This window comes from Glycine soja, chromosome 14 (assembly GCF_004193775.1).
Source record: "Glycine soja cultivar W05 chromosome 14, ASM419377v2, whole genome shotgun sequence".
NCBI classification, from domain to species: Eukaryota; Viridiplantae; Streptophyta; class Magnoliopsida; order Fabales; family Fabaceae; genus Glycine; species Glycine soja.
In genome coordinates this window covers 51,231,405-51,251,997 of record NC_041015.1, presented here as the reverse complement: position 1 = coordinate 51,251,997, position 20,593 = coordinate 51,231,405, and the positions used below count along the sequence as shown (strand labels likewise).

The 20,593-nt window shown below is 36.6% G+C and overlaps 2 protein-coding genes across 2 annotated transcripts; both read left to right on the top strand.

The window, feature by feature from the left end:
* The first annotated feature begins 1,763 nt into the window (after window positions 1-1,763).
* LOC114384194 lies at window positions 1,764-20,504 on the top strand. The gene is made up of 14 exons (XM_028343849.1): window positions 1,764-2,567; window positions 6,465-6,515; window positions 11,474-11,762; window positions 16,768-16,980; window positions 17,084-17,347; window positions 17,445-17,980; window positions 18,129-18,336; window positions 18,421-18,674; window positions 18,757-18,924; window positions 18,997-19,101; window positions 19,200-19,272; window positions 19,364-19,459; window positions 19,537-20,044; window positions 20,162-20,504. Exons 3-13 carry the CDS (start codon window positions 11,478-11,480, stop codon window positions 19,636-19,638), a joined length of 2,304 nt encoding a protein of 767 aa, XP_028199650.1. The 5' UTR covers window positions 1,764-2,567; window positions 6,465-6,515; window positions 11,474-11,477; the 3' UTR covers window positions 19,639-20,044; window positions 20,162-20,504.
* On the top strand, window positions 8,162-11,356 carry LOC114384195. The gene has a single exon (XM_028343850.1). The coding sequence runs from the start codon at window positions 8,162-8,164 to the stop codon at window positions 11,354-11,356; it is 3,195 nt and encodes a 1,064-aa protein (XP_028199651.1).
* Window positions 20,505-20,593: the final 89 nt, after the last annotated feature.

The window sequence follows — 20,593 nt, the reverse complement described above, 5'->3', positions numbered from 1 at the left end:
CATCATTCCGGGAGCATCTCCAGTCAACGTGAAACCATATCGGTATCCACATTATCAGAAAAAGGAAATCGAAGAGCAGATCAGCTTAATGTTGGACAAGGGGTTCATACGAACCAGCACCAGTTCCTTTTCATCACCGGTGTTACTGGTGAAGAAGAAGGACGGATCATGGCGCTTTTGTGTCGACTACAGGGCTCTTAACGCCATCACGATTCGCGACCGGTTTCCTATACCAACCATTGACGAGTTGCTTGACGAGCTCGGCGAGGCACAGTGGTTTTCTAAGTTGGATCTAATGCATGGTTACCACCAAATCCTTATGAAGGCTGATGATGTTTACAAAACGGCATTTCGAACACATCAAGGGCATTACGAATTCCGAGTAATGCCCTTTGGATTGTGTAATGCCCCATCAACCTTTCAAGCAACTATGAATCAACTCTTCCGACCGTGTTTACGCAGATTCATCATCGTCTTCTTTGATGATGTGCTGGTTTATAGTAAAACCATGGCTGACCACGTGAAGCACCTGGAAACCGCATTCAAACTCTTACTTTCAGAGCAGTACTCCTTGAAACAATCCAAATGCGCTTTTGCTCAGTCCCAATTGGAGTACCTGGGGCATATTGTCTCAGGCAACGGTGTAGAACCAGTCCCGGAAAAGTTGCAGGCGATACGGGAATGGCCTTTACCACGATCAGTGAAAGCACTGCGCAGCACTACTAAAAATATCCTATTTTACGACGCACATTCTACGTCGGTCATTCAGTAGCCGACGTAGTAGTCAACGCGGTGGCATTTACGTAATTATATACGATTTTTAAACGGTACATTTCGTAAACGACGACGTTTGAATTTAACCCCGGCTTTGTACGTTTGGTTCAACTTATCGAAGACGGTGCTTTTGAAGACACCGTCGTAGAAATAAAAGTATACAAAGACGGTGTTGCTTATACACCGTCGTAAATTTCGTACTATATATACTCGTGTTTCCATATTGATTCAACACTTCATCTCCTGTCTTCGAAAATTCTACGACGAAAACCTAAAACCTAGCGCCGTTCCCTGACATCGCCGTTCCCACTCAATCTCTTTTGTGCCCACCCTCACATCGCCGTTCCCTGACCTCCGTCGTGCCCACCGTAGCTACCTGTTGTTCCCACCACCGCCATAGCCGAAGTCGTGCTCTTTGGAGTGGTGTCGCGACCTTGCTACTGTCAAGGTAAGGATGTCGAAGTACTCAGAGTTCTTGTTTGCTGATATATATGTGTTATAGTATTAGGGGTTTACTTAAGTAAGACTTTTAAAATGTGATTATTAATGTGTTGAGTTGCCGTAACAATGTCATCGTTGAATATGCCAAAAGGATTATCTAGTCTTGATATATATAGTCTCAGATTAATGGTTTCAGCCATGATACATATTGAGTTTTATCTAGTCTTTATTGTGAATTGAAAAACTCAACTACGTATCACGTAGAGATTGACTAAAACTGTAGATACATAGATCATATCATAATTTCTACCAGACAATAGTATAATTTTCAAAATGAAGAGCTTCCGGTGAACATGAATGTAGCCACTATGAACAGTAGAAGTTGAAAACAATTTCAGTTCTTTTTGGTTGAAATTCATGTGTGTCCTATTATTTTGGAAATGAAACTCACCAAATGAGATGGGAAATTTAGTAGTAAGTATGTGAATTTCACCCAATAGAAGATAGTGTGTTAGAAAGACTGTTACTAAGTATATCAGTAACATTTGTTTAAAAACCAATCTTAATCCACAGATTGAGAGGTATACATGAGACTATACTCCAGATAAACATTCCATAACCAAAATAACCGAAAGATATAGCATTTTAGTGGTTCAGCCATTTTAGCAAACATGTATCAAGCAGGAACAAGAAAAAAAGGAAACAACACAGAAAACCAAAACTTTAAAAATCAACACCAATGTAACTCAGATCAAGATATTAATAATAAAAGAAACTCTTGGCTCATAAAACATACATTAGTCTTAAGAAATTCAATACTTTGTATTCTCTGAATTAGTCTATTAGTCTCTTCTCTTGGTGCCTCTTAGTCTACCTTTTTTGTCCTATGATGTGTCTCTGCAAAATGATAGTGTGTGATAGTAGAAGAATAACATGTGTTTTGCTTATTTTTATTGTGTCCTTCTTTTGTTGGTAAAGTATGTTTTTCCTCCCTTGTTTTATTTTTATTTCCATTTTAATTCTCTAAATAATACTTTTTGCTATTTTTAGCCCATTATCAAATGTTTCACATTGTTTTTAGTCTATAACGTTAATGGTATATCTTTGTATTTTTTAAACATATTTTTTTAGTACTTACAAAATAGTATATGAAATGAATACTAGTGATAAGGTTTAGAATGCGTAATTGAGAGTGAGATCCTTATCTTCTAAGTTGACAATTAATTTCGTTACATTTTTTCAGAGGAAGTTATATCGATTGGAAGAGTTACTCAAGAAGTTTTTGAACGTATTGCTGCCACAAGCATAAGGACTGAACCAGCTTTTGAATCTATTGCTGCCACAACCACAAGGTACTTTTTGTTTATTAAATATACTTTGTGCGTTTAGAAATGATTAAAAATATAAAATTTTGTTATGGGTTCTTATTGGTTGGTAACTTTGTGTATCTTAGTTTTTTTTGTTGATTGGTAAGTTGGTATTAAATGCATGCGTGTCAATTTTGATTGATGCTTTGCCAAGTGATTCAGCAATCTTACTGCCAATACAGTAAGATGTAGACTGAATGGTTACCATGGGTTCATTCAGCAATCTTACTGCCAATACAGTAAGTTGGTATTAAATGCATCCATGTCAATTTTGATTGATGCCCTTTCACCTCACCAAACTCAACACTTTTTCCTTTTGTGCTCTTCTCATTTATGTCTACTTTCTTCATCAAATCTTGTATGGTGATTTGGAGGTTTCTCAACTCCTGTGCATCACAATGAAGTCTTTCTAAAATCTTGCTTTGGTTCCCTATTTCTCCATTCTTTGTGAAAGGAAAAATCTAACTATTTCATATTTCTCCATTAGGGGTACAAATAATTTGAAATGTAGAAGAAACTAAAGACCTTCTCTTTTAGTAGTGATTAAGTCAAATTGAATACATATATTATAAGTGGAAAAATTCTTGCTTAAAGTATTTAACCCACTTCCATATACTTAATACTTGAATTTTAAGACTATTAGTTACTCCATACACTTGATTGATAAAAATGTCTGTAAATAAACCTCTAAAATGAATAGAAGTTCTTTGAAGTATCAAGCACACCAAAATATACTATACCTCTTCCTTTCTTTTTTGTTAGTTTTTCCCTCACTCTTTGGCAGACTCCACATGCTCCTAGAGAGAGGCCCAAGCCAAATACCCACCCACGTTATTGTGTCTGCATACAAGTGCTATGAAATGACCACAGCATATCTGGCTCATCTCTGACCCACGCATTCACACACCTCACTTCCCTCCTTTTTCTTTATGTTCTTGGCAAAAAGTTTGTCTCTTTTTTCTCCGCTTCCCTAACACCTTAGACCCTTCACCTTTATAACGAACATTATTCAGACATGACAAAGGCTCGACAATACAACACATCCTTTTACATCTATTTATGCCACTTGACCCGATGGGTATATAGGTGAGTTTGACATTAATTATGAGAACTGGATTTTTTTTCTATCTTTCCTTCTCATGTATTATGTTTGCCAAATGAAAATTTTCCTCTGCAAGGGTTTTACTTTGTTATTTTTTCAATGTGCTGCGTAAGGTTGCATATTTATGTTCTCATTAATTAGAAGCAAAGAACAATTGCAACCTATAAAAAACTGCATTTTTATTCATTTACTCCACCCTCCCCCATCATTTCCACTATCATTTCCCTTTTTTTTTTCATACCAAGAATTTAATGTGAACAATATAAATACATGTACATTTTTCTTTTACTGGAACTGGTTTCACACAGCCCTTGATAAGTCCAGAACTGGTTTCTTATGTATTTTAACAACTCTTATCTGTGTCATGCACTCAGATTTTGACACCCCAAATTCCACCCTTTTTTTCTTACGTAATGTAATTAAAAAAATAATCATACATTTTTTTATGATTAAAAATAATTGTAGGTGAATCATTTTTCATTTTAAATACATCATCAATATTTTTTTGCTATCACATTATAAATTTTATTATATTTATATTTTTTATTTCTTTTTTATTTTCTCTCTAAGTGTAGGATAATATATGGAGTATTTATGAAACATTTTCTTAAAAAAAAAAGTTTTCACTGTGAGTTTTTTATTCTTCCGACCCAATTTTTTCAACACTTGCCTTGCCATCTTCATATATATAGACCCCATAACTCCTCTCTCACACACTCTTTAGGCTCCTTTATAGCTGTTTTGTTCCCTCTGCAAGAGAAAAAAGCAAAAAATTAAACATAGAAAATAAAGATATTCCTCTGGTCAGTTTAAAGAAAGAAAAACATCTCTTCTTGGGTCACTCAAATTTTTCTCTCTTCTCTGTGCATCATCACTTTGGAATTGCTTGGTTTCCACTTCTTTTTGTTCCTTCTGCTTCTGCAGGAGATTGACACACACTCACACACATATATATATTCTCTCTTCCTCTATTATGTGAAAGCCCAACATCATCCAGTTTTATGCAATTTTTCTGCTTTTGTATCTCTTTCCTCCATTCAAGGTCATGGACATTCTCTTCTGTTTTCACATGCATACACCTGTAATACATGTAATGTAACACACATAAGCATGATGAAATTTGCATGACCAAGTCTAAAGCAAGTTCTAGTCAATGCACTAGTGTTATCAAATTGTCATCCTCATTAGCATCTTCTCTGCCCAGAAGGCCAATTTCTACTTATATTTCAAATTATTTGTACCCCTAAAAGAGAAGGTCTTTAGTTTCTTCTACATTCTTTGTGAAAGGAAAAATCTAATTATGTCATATTTCTCCATTCCTGTTCAGCGAGTCTATGGTAATTGCTAAACATATATATTTCCAATGAGTGTTTTTTTTGTTGTCAAGCCAATAAGTACTTGGTTTGTATTCCATGGACCGTCCTTACCTATGGCCAAAATAAAGCTATTTTTACAAATTGTGTTGCTTTGCTGCTGCTTGAAGATAACCTTGAGGTCTTTCCACCAAGGAGAGTCTAAACTGCAGTTCCTATGAGAAATCAAATCCCTCCAACCACCATATCTACACAATAGAATTGTGGCCCACAACTGATTCTGATTATTTGCCAACTCCCACCCCCATTTAGCAAGCAAAGCCTCGTTGAATTTAATCAAATCTTTGATCCCTAACCCACCTTTACTCTTAGGTAGGCAGACTATGTCCCACCTCACCCAAGGAATCTTAATGGAGTCTTGGAGGCTGCCCCATCAAAAATTCCTTTGTATAGATGTAATCTTTTGCACCACAAGCTTAGGAATCTTGAAGAAGGATAGCAAATAAATGGGTAAGGCTGTTAAGACTGAATTAATGAGGGTTATTCTACCCCCCATTGATAGATTTCTTTGCTTCCATTTTGTAAGTTTAGCCTCGCATTTGCTAATAATGGGCTGCCACACAGACCTATTTTTAGAGCTGACCCCTACAGGAATTCCAAGGTAAGACAATGGAATATCCATTTGACTACAATTGAGAGAAGATGCTGCCTCCCTACACCAGTCCTCGGATTTGCCCAAACACCCAAATTTTCTCTTATTGTAGTTTATCTTAAGACCAGAGACCAATTCAAAGCTTTTCAGGATTATTAGTAGGAACAAAGCCAGCACCATAGCACCCTGCTACCTAACCCATGCTACAAAAGTCCAGCCCCCACACTCCCAAGCTAAGTACAGAAACCTAGTGTTACATTGGAAGAACATTGATTAAAGTGAAGTGTAAAATCTGGAACATTGGAGTTGAGCCATGACCAAAGTAAAAGCAGAGCATCATCCAAATGCTAGCTGTAATTTGTAGATGCCAAGATATGATGTTGTGATATCAGATTCAATAAAGGAAAGCAAAATCTAAGTACATGTCAAATGAAACAGGGCAAGGGCATAGAGATTCCATCCAAATGCTAGGACAATAATTTCTACAATACAAATCAGATCATATTGGAACATTTCCATTTCAAAATTTACACTAATTGTTTTTTTGGAGCCATTTCTTAATTATATATTCCTGTCTTGCAATGATGATTTCAGCTTTATATAGCTAGAAAGAATATGATGTAGTGAAGACCTTCTTCCATCATTTGAGATTTATATATGACTGTTGGAACTCTGTCTTCACTGCTTTCTTTAGTAAATGCCTTGCAATTTAATTCTGTATCATATCAAGTTGATTGCCACAAATTATTTTCTACATATTACACAAATGTTTGTCATAGAAGCGGTTGATTGACCAAAGTGTTATTATTTTTCAGGCTGAATCAGGCACCAAAGAATCACCAAAGAACTCCTTTCATTATTTGCAGGTGTGTTTATTGTTTCTAGTAATAGTTTAAAATATGTTTTTGAAATTCCACAAATCACAAACATGTATGATGCCTGAAAGCATGTATTCGTTTAATGCCTTCATATTCATGCCGTGTAATTGTTCTTTTGAGCTGTCTAGTATGATGTTTATTATGTACATAGCTGCCAATATCATACAATTACGAGAGTACCATAGGTACTATAGGAACAAGTATAAATTAACCCCAATTGTGGTTGAATTTGAGGATTGTATTGTGGACCAGCTACACCCCATAACTTAATTACATGTATGCTGCACCTCTTGGAAGAGGTGTCAACATTTACCCTTCCTTTGTTGTTTTTTTTGCAAGGCAAAAAGCAAATATATTATGTATAAAATTCAGTACTAGGTGTACTGAAATATTCTACAATAAATCTCTTCATCTCCGCCTTTTTATGTCCTTACCCGACCACCCCCAGAACATGTATTGCAAGGTGTTCAAATTTCTGGAGTCCCGTTGCATGCACACCATGTCATTGACCGCTGGAAGATGGCTAATGGAGTTGTCGTTCATGAGACAACCTGGTGTTGACCTCCACATGCAACTGCTACATATGGATGGTGTAGTCCCTGGTGTAGTCCTTCTCTGCACATTTTAACAAAGACCAAGTGTGGAACAAGGTATCATCGATAACCTTTTCAGGATCAAACGGGTGGTTCTTGAAAATCATAGCATTTCTATGATGCCAGACGAAGAAGGATAGAGCTAACCACACAAATTTCCATCTGTTGTTTATACTAGCTTTGTTGTTCCATTGAGTGAATTGCAAAAAGTGGTTCTTTGGGTCTGTGGAAAAAGGACCCACTCTATTAACCCATCTCAAAGGCTCCCACCAAAGTCTCCTTGTCATTGTAGAGTTGCAAATAACATGTATGTGACCAGAATGAATCTCATCTACAAAGTCAGCTGCCATTTGTATTTCATAGTCAAAAAAGTCCCTTCTCCAAGATAACTTCCATTCCCATCTGCCGTCCACAAATTCTCCCATAGAATTAATTAGAAAATTCTGCTGTTTACTTATTACATATAATTGGGGATACTTTCGTTGGATATTACAGTTGTCCTGCAGCCATAAATCGTTCCGCAAACTAATATTGGACCCCGTACCCAGCCTCCACTTTAAATTATCATTAAAGCAGTTATTGTGTTGCTGCTGAAAGATACTCTTTAAATCCTGCCACCATTACGAAGTGAAATTTCTTCTACCACCAGAAATCAACTACTTTGGCATAGATTATTTTTCCCAAATTCAGCTGATTTGATTTTATAAATGTTTAAAAAATGATGTTGAATTTCAATTGCACCACTTTCGTCATTAAATTTTGATGTTGTCGTTTGTGCAGTTTTTCTTCATTTTTTCTTATAAGCATTGGTAATAGAGGCCAACAAACTGAAAAATGCCGAATCCCTTGAAACAGCCATGCACCAATTTTCTTGTTAGCATTGCTGGTCCAACTAACTGCAATTGCTAATGTGTTTTCCACTGCAGCGTTTTGTACAAAAGGTGCAGTTCTGGTGTGTTTTCTACTGCAATTGGTGCTCTATGCTTGTGATGCATGTCAAGTAACCCCTAAGCCACTAACGTTTGACATAGAAGGTGTAACATGGATCGAAGTTGGATGAACGCATCACGTATAACTGAAGAGTACGAGAATGGTGTTGAAGAGTTTTTGCTGTTTGCTCAAAGTAAAGCGCAACCTATGTGGGGAAAATTTTTTTGTCCATGTGCGAAGTGTGGAAATGGGAGGCGCCAAACAATTGATGACATAAGAACTCATCTTATTTGTGAGGGAATAATTCGTAGCTACACAAAGTGGATATGGCATGGGGAATCCCTCGATACAGCTGACATGTCACAGGCTGACGATGTTACTACAGACAGCGGAAATCCTATAGAAGAAATGATTCGTGATCTTGGGCAAGAGGGGTTTGAAGAGGCACATGCAGCGTTGTATGACAACATAGAAGTTGATTCAAAAATGCCTTTGTATTCTGGCTGCATATCTTTCACAAAATTGTCAGCTGTGTTAGCTCTGGTTAACTTGAAGGCTCGATTTGGGTGGAGTGACAAGAGTTTTAGTGAGTTGCTGATGTTGTTGACAAACATGCTTCCTGCTGATAACATCTTGCCAAAGAATCACTACCAAGCAAAGAAGATTTTATGTCCAGTTGGGATGCAGTACGAAAAAATTCATGCATGTTGTAATGACTGCATTTTGTACAGAGATGATTTTGCTGAACTAGATTACTGTCCTGTGTGTGGGGTTTCTCGGTACAGACCGACCAACGGAGATTCTACTGTACTAGTCTCAGACGCCGACCGCCGTCCAGCAAAGGTGTGTTGGTATCTCCCAATAATACCAAGGTTTAAACGGTTGTTTGCTAATGGGGAAGATGCAAAGAACCTTATATGGCATGCAAATACTAGAAAATCAGATGGATTGATGCGACATCCTGCAGATAGCCCACAATGGAAGGCAATTGATCGTCTGTATCCTGAATTTGGGGCCGAGCCTAGAAATTTAAGGCTTGGTCTTGCAACGGACGGAATGAACCCATTTGGAACCTTAACTACTAACCATAGCTCGTGGCCCGTTTTGCTGTTCATTTATAATCTCCCTCCGTGGTTGTGCATGAAGCGAAAGTATGTTATGCTGAGTATGATGATAGCTGGTCCAAGACAACCAGGTAATGATATTGACGTATATCTAAGACCGTTAATTGACGATTTGCGGAAATTGTGGGATGAAGGGGTTGATGTATGGGACGCAAATTTGCAGCATGCTTTCAAGTTGCGTGCAATGGTTTTTTGTACCATCAATGACTTTCCAGCCTACGGAAATTTAAGTGGATATAGTGTCAAAGGACATCACGCATGTCCTATATGTGAGCAGAATACTAGTTTCCGCCAACTTAAACATGGAAAGAAGACTGTGTATACTAGGCATCGAAGATTTCTCAAACAGTATCATCCGTATCGACGCTTGAAGAAGGCATTCGATGGAAGTCAAGAACATGAAACCGCGCCAAATCCATTAACTGGTGATGAAGTATATCAGCGGGTCAAGGATGTCGTAAATATGTTCGGCAAGTCCCAAAAAAAACCATCATCCACTTCAAACATGTGGAAAAAGAAGTCTATTTTCTTTGATCTTCCGTACTGGTCCGATCATCATGTTAGGCATTGTATAGACGTCATGCATGTCGAGAAAAATGTTTGTGATTCTTTAATTGGGACCCTCCTAAACATTAAAGGCAAGACAAAGGATGGTTTCAAGTGTCGTCAAGACTTGGTTGACATGGGTATACGTCAAGTGTTGCATCCTATCTCAAAAGGTAACAGGACATATCTGCCCCCAGCCTGTTACACAATGTCAACAGCTGAAAAGAGAAGTTTTTGTGAATGCTTGCGTAATATCAAAGTCCCACAAGGCTACTCTTCAAACATCAAGAGTCTTGTGTCTGTGAATGAGCTTAAGTTGGTTGGCTTGAAATCACATGATTGTCATGTGTTAATGCAACAACTTTTGCCTGTTGCAATCCGCGGAACATTGCCTGAGAAGGTCCGTGTTGCAATCAGTCGCTTGTGTTTCATTTTTAATGCTATATGTGCCAAGGTCATTGACCCTAAACAGTTGGATGCTTTGGAAGATGAGGTTGTCGTTGTCCTTTGTCAAATGGAGATGTTTTTCCCTCCTTCATTTTTTGACATTATGGTACACTTAGTTGTTCATCTGGTAAGGGAAATAAGGTGTTGTGGTCCTACGTATTTTAGATGGATGTATCCAGTTGAGCGGTACATGAAGGTCTTAAAGGGTTATACGAAGAATCGACATCGACCAGAGGCCTCAATAGTGGAAAGATACGTTGCTGAAGAATGCATTGAGTTTGCCTCACAGTACATTGACTCATTGAAACCTGTCGGTGTTCCTGCATCCCGGCATGACCAGCCAATAGCCGGCAAGGGTACTCGTGGATACAATGTTGTGACAATGACTAGACATGACGTGTCACAAGCACATTTGTATATATTAAACAACACAACAGAGGTGTTTCCGTACATAGAGGCTCACAAAAAACATGTTAGAGATAGTCACCCCAAAATGAACATGATGAGGGTATTGCAAGAGCACAACAAAACTTTCATAAATTGGTTTAGACAAACAATACTTGCTGATAAAAGTGTTTCCAGACGACTCACATTGTTAGCCATTGGCCCAAATTTGAATGTCCCTACATGGAAGGGGTATGACATTAACAATTATTCATTCTACACAAAGTCCCAAGATGATAAAAGTTCGGTACAAAACAGTGGGGTCTGTGTTGATGCTGATTCGGAGCACTTTTCCAGTACATCGGATAACAACCCCATTCGAGCATCCATGTCTTACTTTGGTGTCATTCAAGAAATTTGGGAGGTTGATTATACATCATTTAAAGTGCCTGTTTTTAAGTGTCAGTGGGTGAACGGGACAACAGGTGTGTTTCAAGATCCATTGGGATTTACTTTGGTAGACCTTAGTAAGGTGGCATATATAGACGAACCTTTCATTATGGCAGCACAAGCCAGACAAGTTTTCTATGTACAAGATCCATGTAATTCAAGTTTGTCTGTGGCTCTGCAAGGAAGACCAAGTGGAATGAATTACCATAATGATGAGTCAACCCTTGACATTGGTCAAATGTCTAGTTTTTCAAAACAATTGCCTTCAATGAATGAAGCTGATGAAGTGGATGATGGACATGCAAATCGTGTAGATCATGATGAAGGTCTATGGGAAAACATCCCTACAGGCTGAGTGCGAAAGTAATGCTTTGTTTAATGTGTAAATATAATGATTATGTTAGTATTACGCCTTTGCTTTTGTTAATGTCTAAATGTAATCGTTAATATTAATTGTGTATTTTATTTACAGGATCATGGCCACAGATCCGACGTCTCCTCCGCAGTCCGATGGTCAATCAGAGGCGACTTCCAAGAGGAGTAGAACAACGACACGGCTGAGAACATTGACATTAAGAACCGTGGATCAGCCCAGACCGGCTGTTTATGTGGATCCCGCTACCGGGAGAGCATCCGGACCGATGCGTGAAAAGTTCCACAGCTACCTAGGCGTAGTGGCGCGAGAAAAGGTTCCCATTATCCACAATAATTGGAAAGACGTACCTGAAACGCTAAAGGAGATTGTGTGGAATGACATTCTAGTAAGTCCTTCATACCAATTACAATATTTGAATTAAGAATCAATTTTTCTGTTAAAAACATAATTGACTATAACAAATAGTTGTCCTTTATAATGTCTACATGTGTTTCATGCCCTTTATTTTAAATGACTTGTCCTTTATTTGAATAGTTAATCACTATCCTAGACTTCTATATTTGTAAAGAACAGCACAAGGGCAGTTTTTATTTTAAACATGAATATTAGTTAGTTAGATGAGGTTGAGAACAAATATTGTCAGATCAAAGTTAGAGACCAGAACAAATCATGTGTATAATAAGTTCACAAATTTAAATTGATAACTTAAACAAATGAAAATTGGCATGGGTTTTGTGTTAGGGAGCAGGGGTAGTATTTTTATCCTTAAATACTTAATAGGGTAATGCATATTATTTTTTATGCTACTGTAAACATCCCAAATTTCCTAAAACTATGACAATAGCTGCCTACCCACTTGCACCGCCAAATAAAGCATTGCTTTCCAATCCACATAATCCAGTGGCCCTCCAAATATTATGATTAATAGGAACTTCTTTTCTTTTTGTTTTTTACAAACACTTAGAATTATACAAACTCAGTTAACACTTAATAGCATTTTTATCACTCCATGTAATTTTAAGCTTGGCAAAAGTTCCTTGTATCTTGAATTCATTAGTCTGCTTCAAGTAAATTATGCCAATCTGCTTCAGTAATTTAAGGATATGTTTTTGTTATCTGAGTCAAGGAAGCTAAAGTTTGCAAAACAAAAGTTTACTTCAGATCTTCTCTGGCTTCAAATGGTATAAGAGAACTTAGAGAACAAACATGAAATTAATCAAATAACAATTATTGAAAGGGCCTTCCTAAAATATTTCCCAAACAAGACTTCTTTGGCCTCTTCGAAGACATTATTTGGGTCAGCAAAGAAACAAATCCTTGTTTTATTATTTCTACTTTCTATACAATATTTCAAAGGTCATTGATATTGTTTGAGAACACAAACTTCAAATTTTCAGGTGTCTCTACCTGCAATAGAAACATACAACATATTCATGTATACAACTCTAGTGTCTTATCTAAGCTCGAGTCCACACCACATCATGGAGTTGCTTGCTGATTGATTTAACAGTTACTTGGTCATCCTCACCATATAGAATCCAGAAAGATTAGTCAAACCTAACTTCTGGTATATGAAATTTAGTATTGAACAGAATGTTAGAAACTAAAATCTTCATAGGGTGCAGAAGTTTATCAGTCTTATTTACAGTTTTCAGCCCTGTATTTACTGTTCCAATAGAACTTAAATCTTGCAGTTGCTGGGGTGGGGTAGGACAATTTTTAGCATGCTAAAAATTCATGTCTACCAGTTTGTGGTGGGGACATCACAAAATCATCTGCAGAATCCTTGGAAGCAGCATCTTTGTACGAGCAGGCAGCAATTATTTCCTTGTTTATTGTGCCATGCACAATGTCAACAACTTTAACATAAAAGAGATGAAGAGGTAAGTTACAATTGCAAGTCTTAAGTTATTTCCTTGTTTAAATCACACCAAGCTTAATATTGTTAGGCTTCTTCCTTGTGTCAACTTGTCAAAAGGTGCCCTCTTACGAACAAAGAGGATAGGCTTACAGGCATAAGTGTCCCTCACCTGAGAAGTGCTTCACAGGCAAATGCTCTTCCAGTCATTGGAGTCAATCTTGTAGAAAGCATAATACTCCTCCTTTGTGATCTCCTAAGGCTCTGTCATCCAAATGGCCTTATGCTTGTTCACCAACTAGCATTCATGTGACACTTCCTTGCTGAGGAAAAAAAAATGTGACACTTCCTTAATCTTCTTTAAATTACTTTCTTCCTTCTCGTTCTCTTCGTCAACATCCTCCACCTAAGTACATTAAAAAATTAGATATTGAAGTCAAATTGTAATTCAAAAAATACCAAAAAAAATAAATAAACGTTTTGAAGTACTTATTTAGATGGTATTCCTTATGGTTCAAGTAGCAATAACGATGACAATTGTATGCATGTTTTGTTTGATATTGATTTCATTTTTTGCATAAAACAAAGAGGGGAACGAACAACAATTTGAAAGTTGTACATTCAGGAACTAAAGAATTCAAAATAGCTAGTAATAAGAGGGATTTGTTTTTGGGATTTTCTGAGCACCAATAGCGGGTACGCTAGAAGCTTGCACTTGAGGAGGGAAGGATGTTTGCAGATAATGAACAACTTTCTTAACTACTTGTCCTTCAGACTTTCCTGGTTCTTCTTGTTAATATGTACATCACAATAGTATAAGCTATGGCGTAAAAACATGGTCTATATTGACTTCTAAGATTGTTAGGGGTCAAAAAGACCATGTCCATAAGCCATAGCCTTATACTATTTATATTTACATATTACCAAAAGAAACAGTCAAATCTGAACGGCAAATAGTTAAGAAAGTTGTTCATTAGCTGCCAATATGCTTCCCTCCTCAAGTGCAAGCTTCTAGCGTACCCGCTATTGGTGCTCAGAAAATTCCAAAAACAAATCCCTCTTATTACTAGCTATTTTGAATTCTTTAGTTCCTGAATGTACAACCTTCAAATTGTTGCTCGTTCCCGTATTTGTTTTTTGCAAAAAAGAAAATTAATCTGAAACAATTCAGGCTGAATTGTTATCGTTATTATTACTCGAACCATAAGGAATAACAGCTAAACAAGTAATTTAAAATGTAACTTTTAAATTATGTGGTATTTTTTTAATTACAATTTTACTTCAATATCTAATTTTGTTAATCTACTTAGGTCGTTTTTTAAATATAAATATGAATTTAAAGGTGATCTACTGATAATATAAAGTACTTGCTAATCACAAATTATGATACGTATCATTTTAAATTTTAACTTAATTTTATAAATATTAATAAATTTATAATAACACAATTTTTAACATGTGCTGCAGTGATTCCTTTGACTTCACTATAATCTCCCTGACATAATTAAGAATTAGAATTAGACCTGGGCTGCAGTGATTCATTTGACTTCACTATAATCTCCCTTCTCAAGCCTTTGATTGTCTATGTTAACTTCTTTGCCTCTGATACTGTATAACTCTTCAACATGCCATTGCAACAATTATTTTACCAGGCACATACATTTTTAATTACAATTCCTTTAATTTGTATAAGGATACAAAAATAAAACACGTGTAGCTGAATGGAAAATAAAAAATGAAGGAAGCATGAGACTGTCAAAATATTATGTTTATACATAATATGTTTATATATGATAGCATGAGACTGTCAAAATAAGTAAAGGAAGCATGTACTTTAATGTATTATTTTTTTAAATCATTAGGCCTTAGTCTTAGCTTGTTTTCATTTGGCTTTATGGCTACTGCATAAGGAATGAGCCACAGTCATATGAGTTCTTTGTCTGATTTGACAGTAGAGGATATGAACATATATATGGGTGCTTTATTGTGATATTATTCAATATATCAGTTTTTTTAATGTTCTGCCACTGCTATATCTAGTAGTATCTATTTTCATATCTAGGATGCCTTCAGGGTGTATTCTGATTTGGGGTTCAGCCGCAACTTGATGGACTTCATGGTTACCACTAAGGAGCCTGAATTTGTTAGAGATGTTGATGGGACGGAACATAGTTCTAATTCAGCTGAACAAGTATCTGGTAGCTCCAGCAGGTTTGGGAGTGGAAGATATTCCACATTTTAGGTCAGAGTGAGACTACTTCGAAACAGGATGGGGTTTCTGCTTCGAATTCAAAGAATTTTAATTCTGTTGCTACTAAGCTTATCTGGTTTGAAGTTAATTGCTGAGACATTTGATTGGAGTCATGATGCCTAGGCTTGTGAACTTTCCTTGCTTGCAAAATGTGTAGATTTGTTGTTAGTGCATTATTTGTGGATTTCAAATTCATTTTTAGGAAGTTTTTGGATTGAAGGGCACATTGCTTCTTGGTTGAATAACCTGTTTGTACATAGCTGAAATCAAATTTTCAATACTAGCACTACTGGTCCTTTTTTTTGCAATTCTATTAGCAGCTTTTGGTTTTTTTATGTGTCAATTTCTTGGCTTATTTTACCTAAGATTTTGAATTAATTTAAGACATGTTTCTTCGGAGATAATTAGGCACCAAACGTAAATACCTCTTACAGCATACATTCAGACCTTTTTTGTCGCCTTGTGAGAGATAAATACCTCTTCATATTTTATTAAATTTGTAATAAAAGGTAGGTATTCTTCTATTTTAAACACTTTGACTATATTTTGTTTCTTCTTCTATCACATCATATAGTTTATTATATTTATATTTTTTAACCATGTATCTAATTATTTAATTAGATGTTAGGTGTTAAATAGGTGGTATGATGTCCACAAATTAATTATAATGCATAGTTGGTAATTTGTGATAACAACATCAGCATAAAGGTAATTTGTGATTGAACCATGAAATTCTAGCACCCAAATTTTGGAAAACAGCAAATACTATCTGCATAGTTGGAAGATGAATTCACTAATCACCTGCACCGACTTTTCTTTTGTTTTATTAGTGAATAATCTGCGTATGCCATAAGTTTTGATTATTACTCTGTTGTTTTAACTACTGTACAGAAAACATGAGAAATCAATGTTTTAGTAATGATTTCAAATTACTTAAGAATTATCAATAACATCATTGATAAAAACTCAAATTGTGCGAAGGCTGAAGCATGTTCTTAACAAACCATGAAAAGAAGTTTTTCTAGGAATTCATACTTTAAGGCAATAACTGTTATTAGTGAGTGTCACAATATTTTTTTTCATTTATTATTTGTTCAATTTGGATATTAAATTTGATGGCTGTGACTGCATGGTAAACTTACATTATATGCTGATTGGATGCTTTTGCTTTACTTGGGGTATTATGGCAGAACATTGTCATTAAATTGTTGATTGCTAGTATTGTATAATGATATACATTTGGCTGCCTTTTTCCACAAATTTTGACACCTGGTTATGTAGGCAAAGTTTGATATCGCAGAAGCTACGAAGGTGAAGACGAAGGTTATGTCAACAGTAGCGACGAGATGGCGGCAATTTAAGTCCACATTGACTAGCAAATTTGTGTTTGCTAAGACTGAAGGTCAACAAACACAGGATGTTGTGACAAAATATGGACTAGATCCTGAAGCGTGGAAACAATTTGAAGAAACCCGCCTGACACCTAACTGGGAGGTTAGTTGAATCTGTTTATGGTAACTTCAAATGAATATTTTTTTGCCAATTTGATTATTTTAATTTCAAAAAAATCTCCACAATTATGTATGTCACATTACAGGGTATTAGGAAACGAGCACAATCAATTCAAAAACACAACGACTGCCCTCACGTACTTTCACGTGGGGGATATGATTTGCTTGAGAAGAAATTGTTAGACCAGAAACGAAAAAGGATACAAGAGGAAGCATTGTTGAGTGAAAATCCAGCAAGTGTTGATGAACCCCCATCCCCAATAAAAAGGCATGTTAAGTGGAAGGTTGCTCGGACCAGGGCTGTTGGCAATATGACATCTGACTCTGCACAGGAAATTGCAGATAAAATAGTAAGTTCACCAATATGTTGCAATGTTCATATGTTTAAGTATTTTGTAATGAAAATGACTGCACGTTGTGTATTTTTCTGTCACTTGTTTTGTGTAGGACTCCTTAGAAGAGCAGGTAACGCAGGGTTCGTTTGTACCCCATGGTCGGCAAGACATACTGAACACTGCCATTGGACGACCTGACCATGGGGGTCGCGTTCGGGCAGCAGGCTCAGGTGTCACTATTACTCAGTACTACGGAAGGGCATCAAGGACATGCAGCAGCTCGTCCACGTCCATCAGCCAACAACAACTAGATGAAGTTGTTGCAAGGCTTAGGGAAGACATGACTGGCCAGATTAGGGAAGAATTGAGGAGTCAAATTAAGGAAGAATTGAGGACTCAGCTAGAAGAGGAAAATAAAAGGACCTTGGAAATAATGACCAATGCATTGAAAGAGGCTATTAAAAAAGAGTTGTCAAATAAAGGATCCCAAGAGGCACTCCAAATTCAGCCGGACATACAACAACTAGGTGCGCGTGTCAGCACACAGGGAAGTAATGCTGTTACCAATGCGCAGGCTTCACAAGAACAGGATGCTGATGCCATACCATTGATGGGACTGTTTGTGCAGCGTAACGATGGTACACAAAGGTTTGTAGAAATATTACCTTACTTACAATTGAATCGGAGTTTTGTTTTTTCTTGCAGCTGTAATTGTTGGGTTTGGTTTGTGTTTTGTTCATGGTTTAGTTTTTGTTTTATATGCACTAAAAAAAGCTTTGTTTATGGTTCATTTAAGGTTGGTGGCCATGGGGAAAATAATGGAGGGGGATTCAATCATACACACAGTGGCATATGCAGATGATGTTGTCAGGGTAAGTGTAGAAACAGTTATTGATCCTGAGGCTGAGGTCCCCTATGCCACCTCAGAAATACAATATGTGAAGCAGACCGTCAATACATTTGTAGCTTGGCCCACACACCTTGTGAAAGTTGTATTAGATGAGGTAACATGTTTCATTTGACATACGTAAAGTAAAACATTCATAGATTACAGTACAAATACTCACCCACTTTCATTAACCATGTAGCATCCACAACGTATTCCACACAACGAGGATGCACATGTGCCGAAGCCGGCTAATGTGAACGCAGATGATCCGTTGCGTGAATTGATGAAGTACAGTTTCGATCTTTACGACAAGCCACTTCAAATCACCTTTGATGGGAGATTTCTTGGAATTGAAGATGCATCTACATCGATATTCATCACATATTCAGATGTTATTGAAATAATAGCAGGAGACAAAAGTCTGAACATATCTGTCATACAATTATGGTTAATGTAAGTGAATTCCTTCATATAACTCATTCCTCATTCATTCAATATCATGATCCACTACAATACTTTCAAATCATGTGAATAGGTATATTCATGAGTGGAGTCAGATATTCAGTCAAGGTTTCATGTATGCATTCCTTGAGCCACAGTCGTTGGTTTGTTCAAAGGATAGACGCAGCGAATGCGAACAATATCTTGAAAGATGGCTTAAGGAATCTGACCGAGAGGTGTACATTGGACCTTACTTCCATCAGTAAGTGCTATTTAACAAACATACTTCAAATGATGTTTGGGTGTATACGTATCTAATGTGAATGACATGCAGGGAACATTGGCAACTCATAATTTTGTGTCCTAGGCAACATGTTGTTGTTTGGTTCTGTTCTTTGCGTAGGAAACCTGATATGCATATCAAAGCTACAATTAATAGGTTATCTCATACCATATAACTTTTTGCAAGCCTTCTTTAGTGGTCATTATTGATTGACATTTTGTTGTATATGCGTTGATGTGGTTTTTTAAAAGCAGTGTAATGACAAAATTGAAGAAGACCTTGTCTCCTGAAACTAAGGCAGTTGCACCAAAGTGGATTGAAGTAAAGGTAAGTCAGCTATGTACCATGTGTTAGTGTTGTCTAGTTAAGTCATGAACTTATGTAATGTATACGATGTTCAAATGTTTTCCATATGTAGAGTCACGTTCAAACCGGCTGTTATGAATGTGGATATTACATAATGCATTGGATCTGGAACATCATAGCCAGCGACATAAAGAGTGATTGGTCCATGGTATGCATAAACTTCAATACAATTGGAACTGAATTTTTATATTTGCAGTACTAACTTACAATTATGAATACTTGCAGTGGTTTGCTAATGACACACCGTTGGACATCGGCATCATCACCACAATTCGAAAGAAATGGGCAACATTTTTTTTAAAGACAGCAATAAGTCAAAACGGCTAATGATGGCGTTGGAGTATTTTTTTCCCTGTATTTGAGACAATTGTTATGTTATTTGACACAGCGGCTATTTTATTTTCGGTCATGCTACTAATATTCTATTCTTAGTATTATCTTCTCAATTTCATATAATTGTAGTAATATATTGTCTTTACCCCCTTCTACTGCATTGCATCTGCATTTGATTACCACAGCAACAATTTAGTGCAGCTATAGTACCACCAAGCTTGCCACTGCAGCAGTTAAGTGAACAAATGAAGTGTCCACAGTCATTGGATGGTTGCTTGGTAGAGGTACATGCTAATAACTAATAAGATTTCCTGTGCAGGGTATCATTGTTTTTGCATGACTGATGGCTACCTTGGGGCTGGAGATTTTGGTTGAATCTGCCTCAAGTGTTATTTTGAAGGTAATGGAGATAATCTTTTGTTGTTGTTTGTTTATTATATACCTAAATTTGGGTTGAAGACTAGTTATTCAACATGTGGATTATCTACCATAATAAGTGATTTTATCATTTGAGCAGATGATATTATCATTTGACCTTGCTTTTGCTTGGATTCCGCTCCTAAAGTTCAGTAGCAGCAAAGTGACTAGCAGCACAAGCATTGAAGAGGTGTGTTTCCTCCTTGTTTGTGGATTCATGAACTATAACTTAATACATGAAACTGAAAAATGTTCTAGTTATAAAATTTGATTAGCTAGGCTTACATGAATTGTTGAATTGATCAGCTAGGCATACATTATATCAACTGTTAGTGTCATTTTTTCAGTCTAATAATATTTTGGTTGATATTATCATTATTATGATTAAAGAGATTGCAGGGATTCCAAGGGAAGGGGACCAGGGGATGAAAAATATGATTAAAGACAGTTCTTGAGGAGTTTGTCACATGCTCAGGTAATTAGTGCTAAAGCAGTTGGGTGAAATTCTCATATTTTGAATGCTGCATGCAAT

Excerpts from the sequence above, each read along its gene's own strand:
- LOC114384195 (XM_028343850.1), top strand. The coding sequence starts at position 8,162 with ATGGATCGAAGTTGGATGAACGCATCACGTATAACTGAAGAGTACGAG.
- LOC114384194 (XM_028343849.1), top strand. The coding sequence starts at position 11,478 with ATGGCCACAGATCCGACGTCTCCTCCGCAGTCCGATGGTCAATCAGAG. Across the intron at positions 16,981-17,083 it reads GCCTGACACCTAACTGGGAG|GGTATTAGGAAACGAGCACA; the intron begins GTTAGTTGAATC and ends GTCACATTACAG. Across the intron at positions 18,925-18,996 it reads ATTGGACCTTACTTCCATCA|GGAACATTGGCAACTCATAA; the intron begins GTAAGTGCTATT and ends AATGACATGCAG.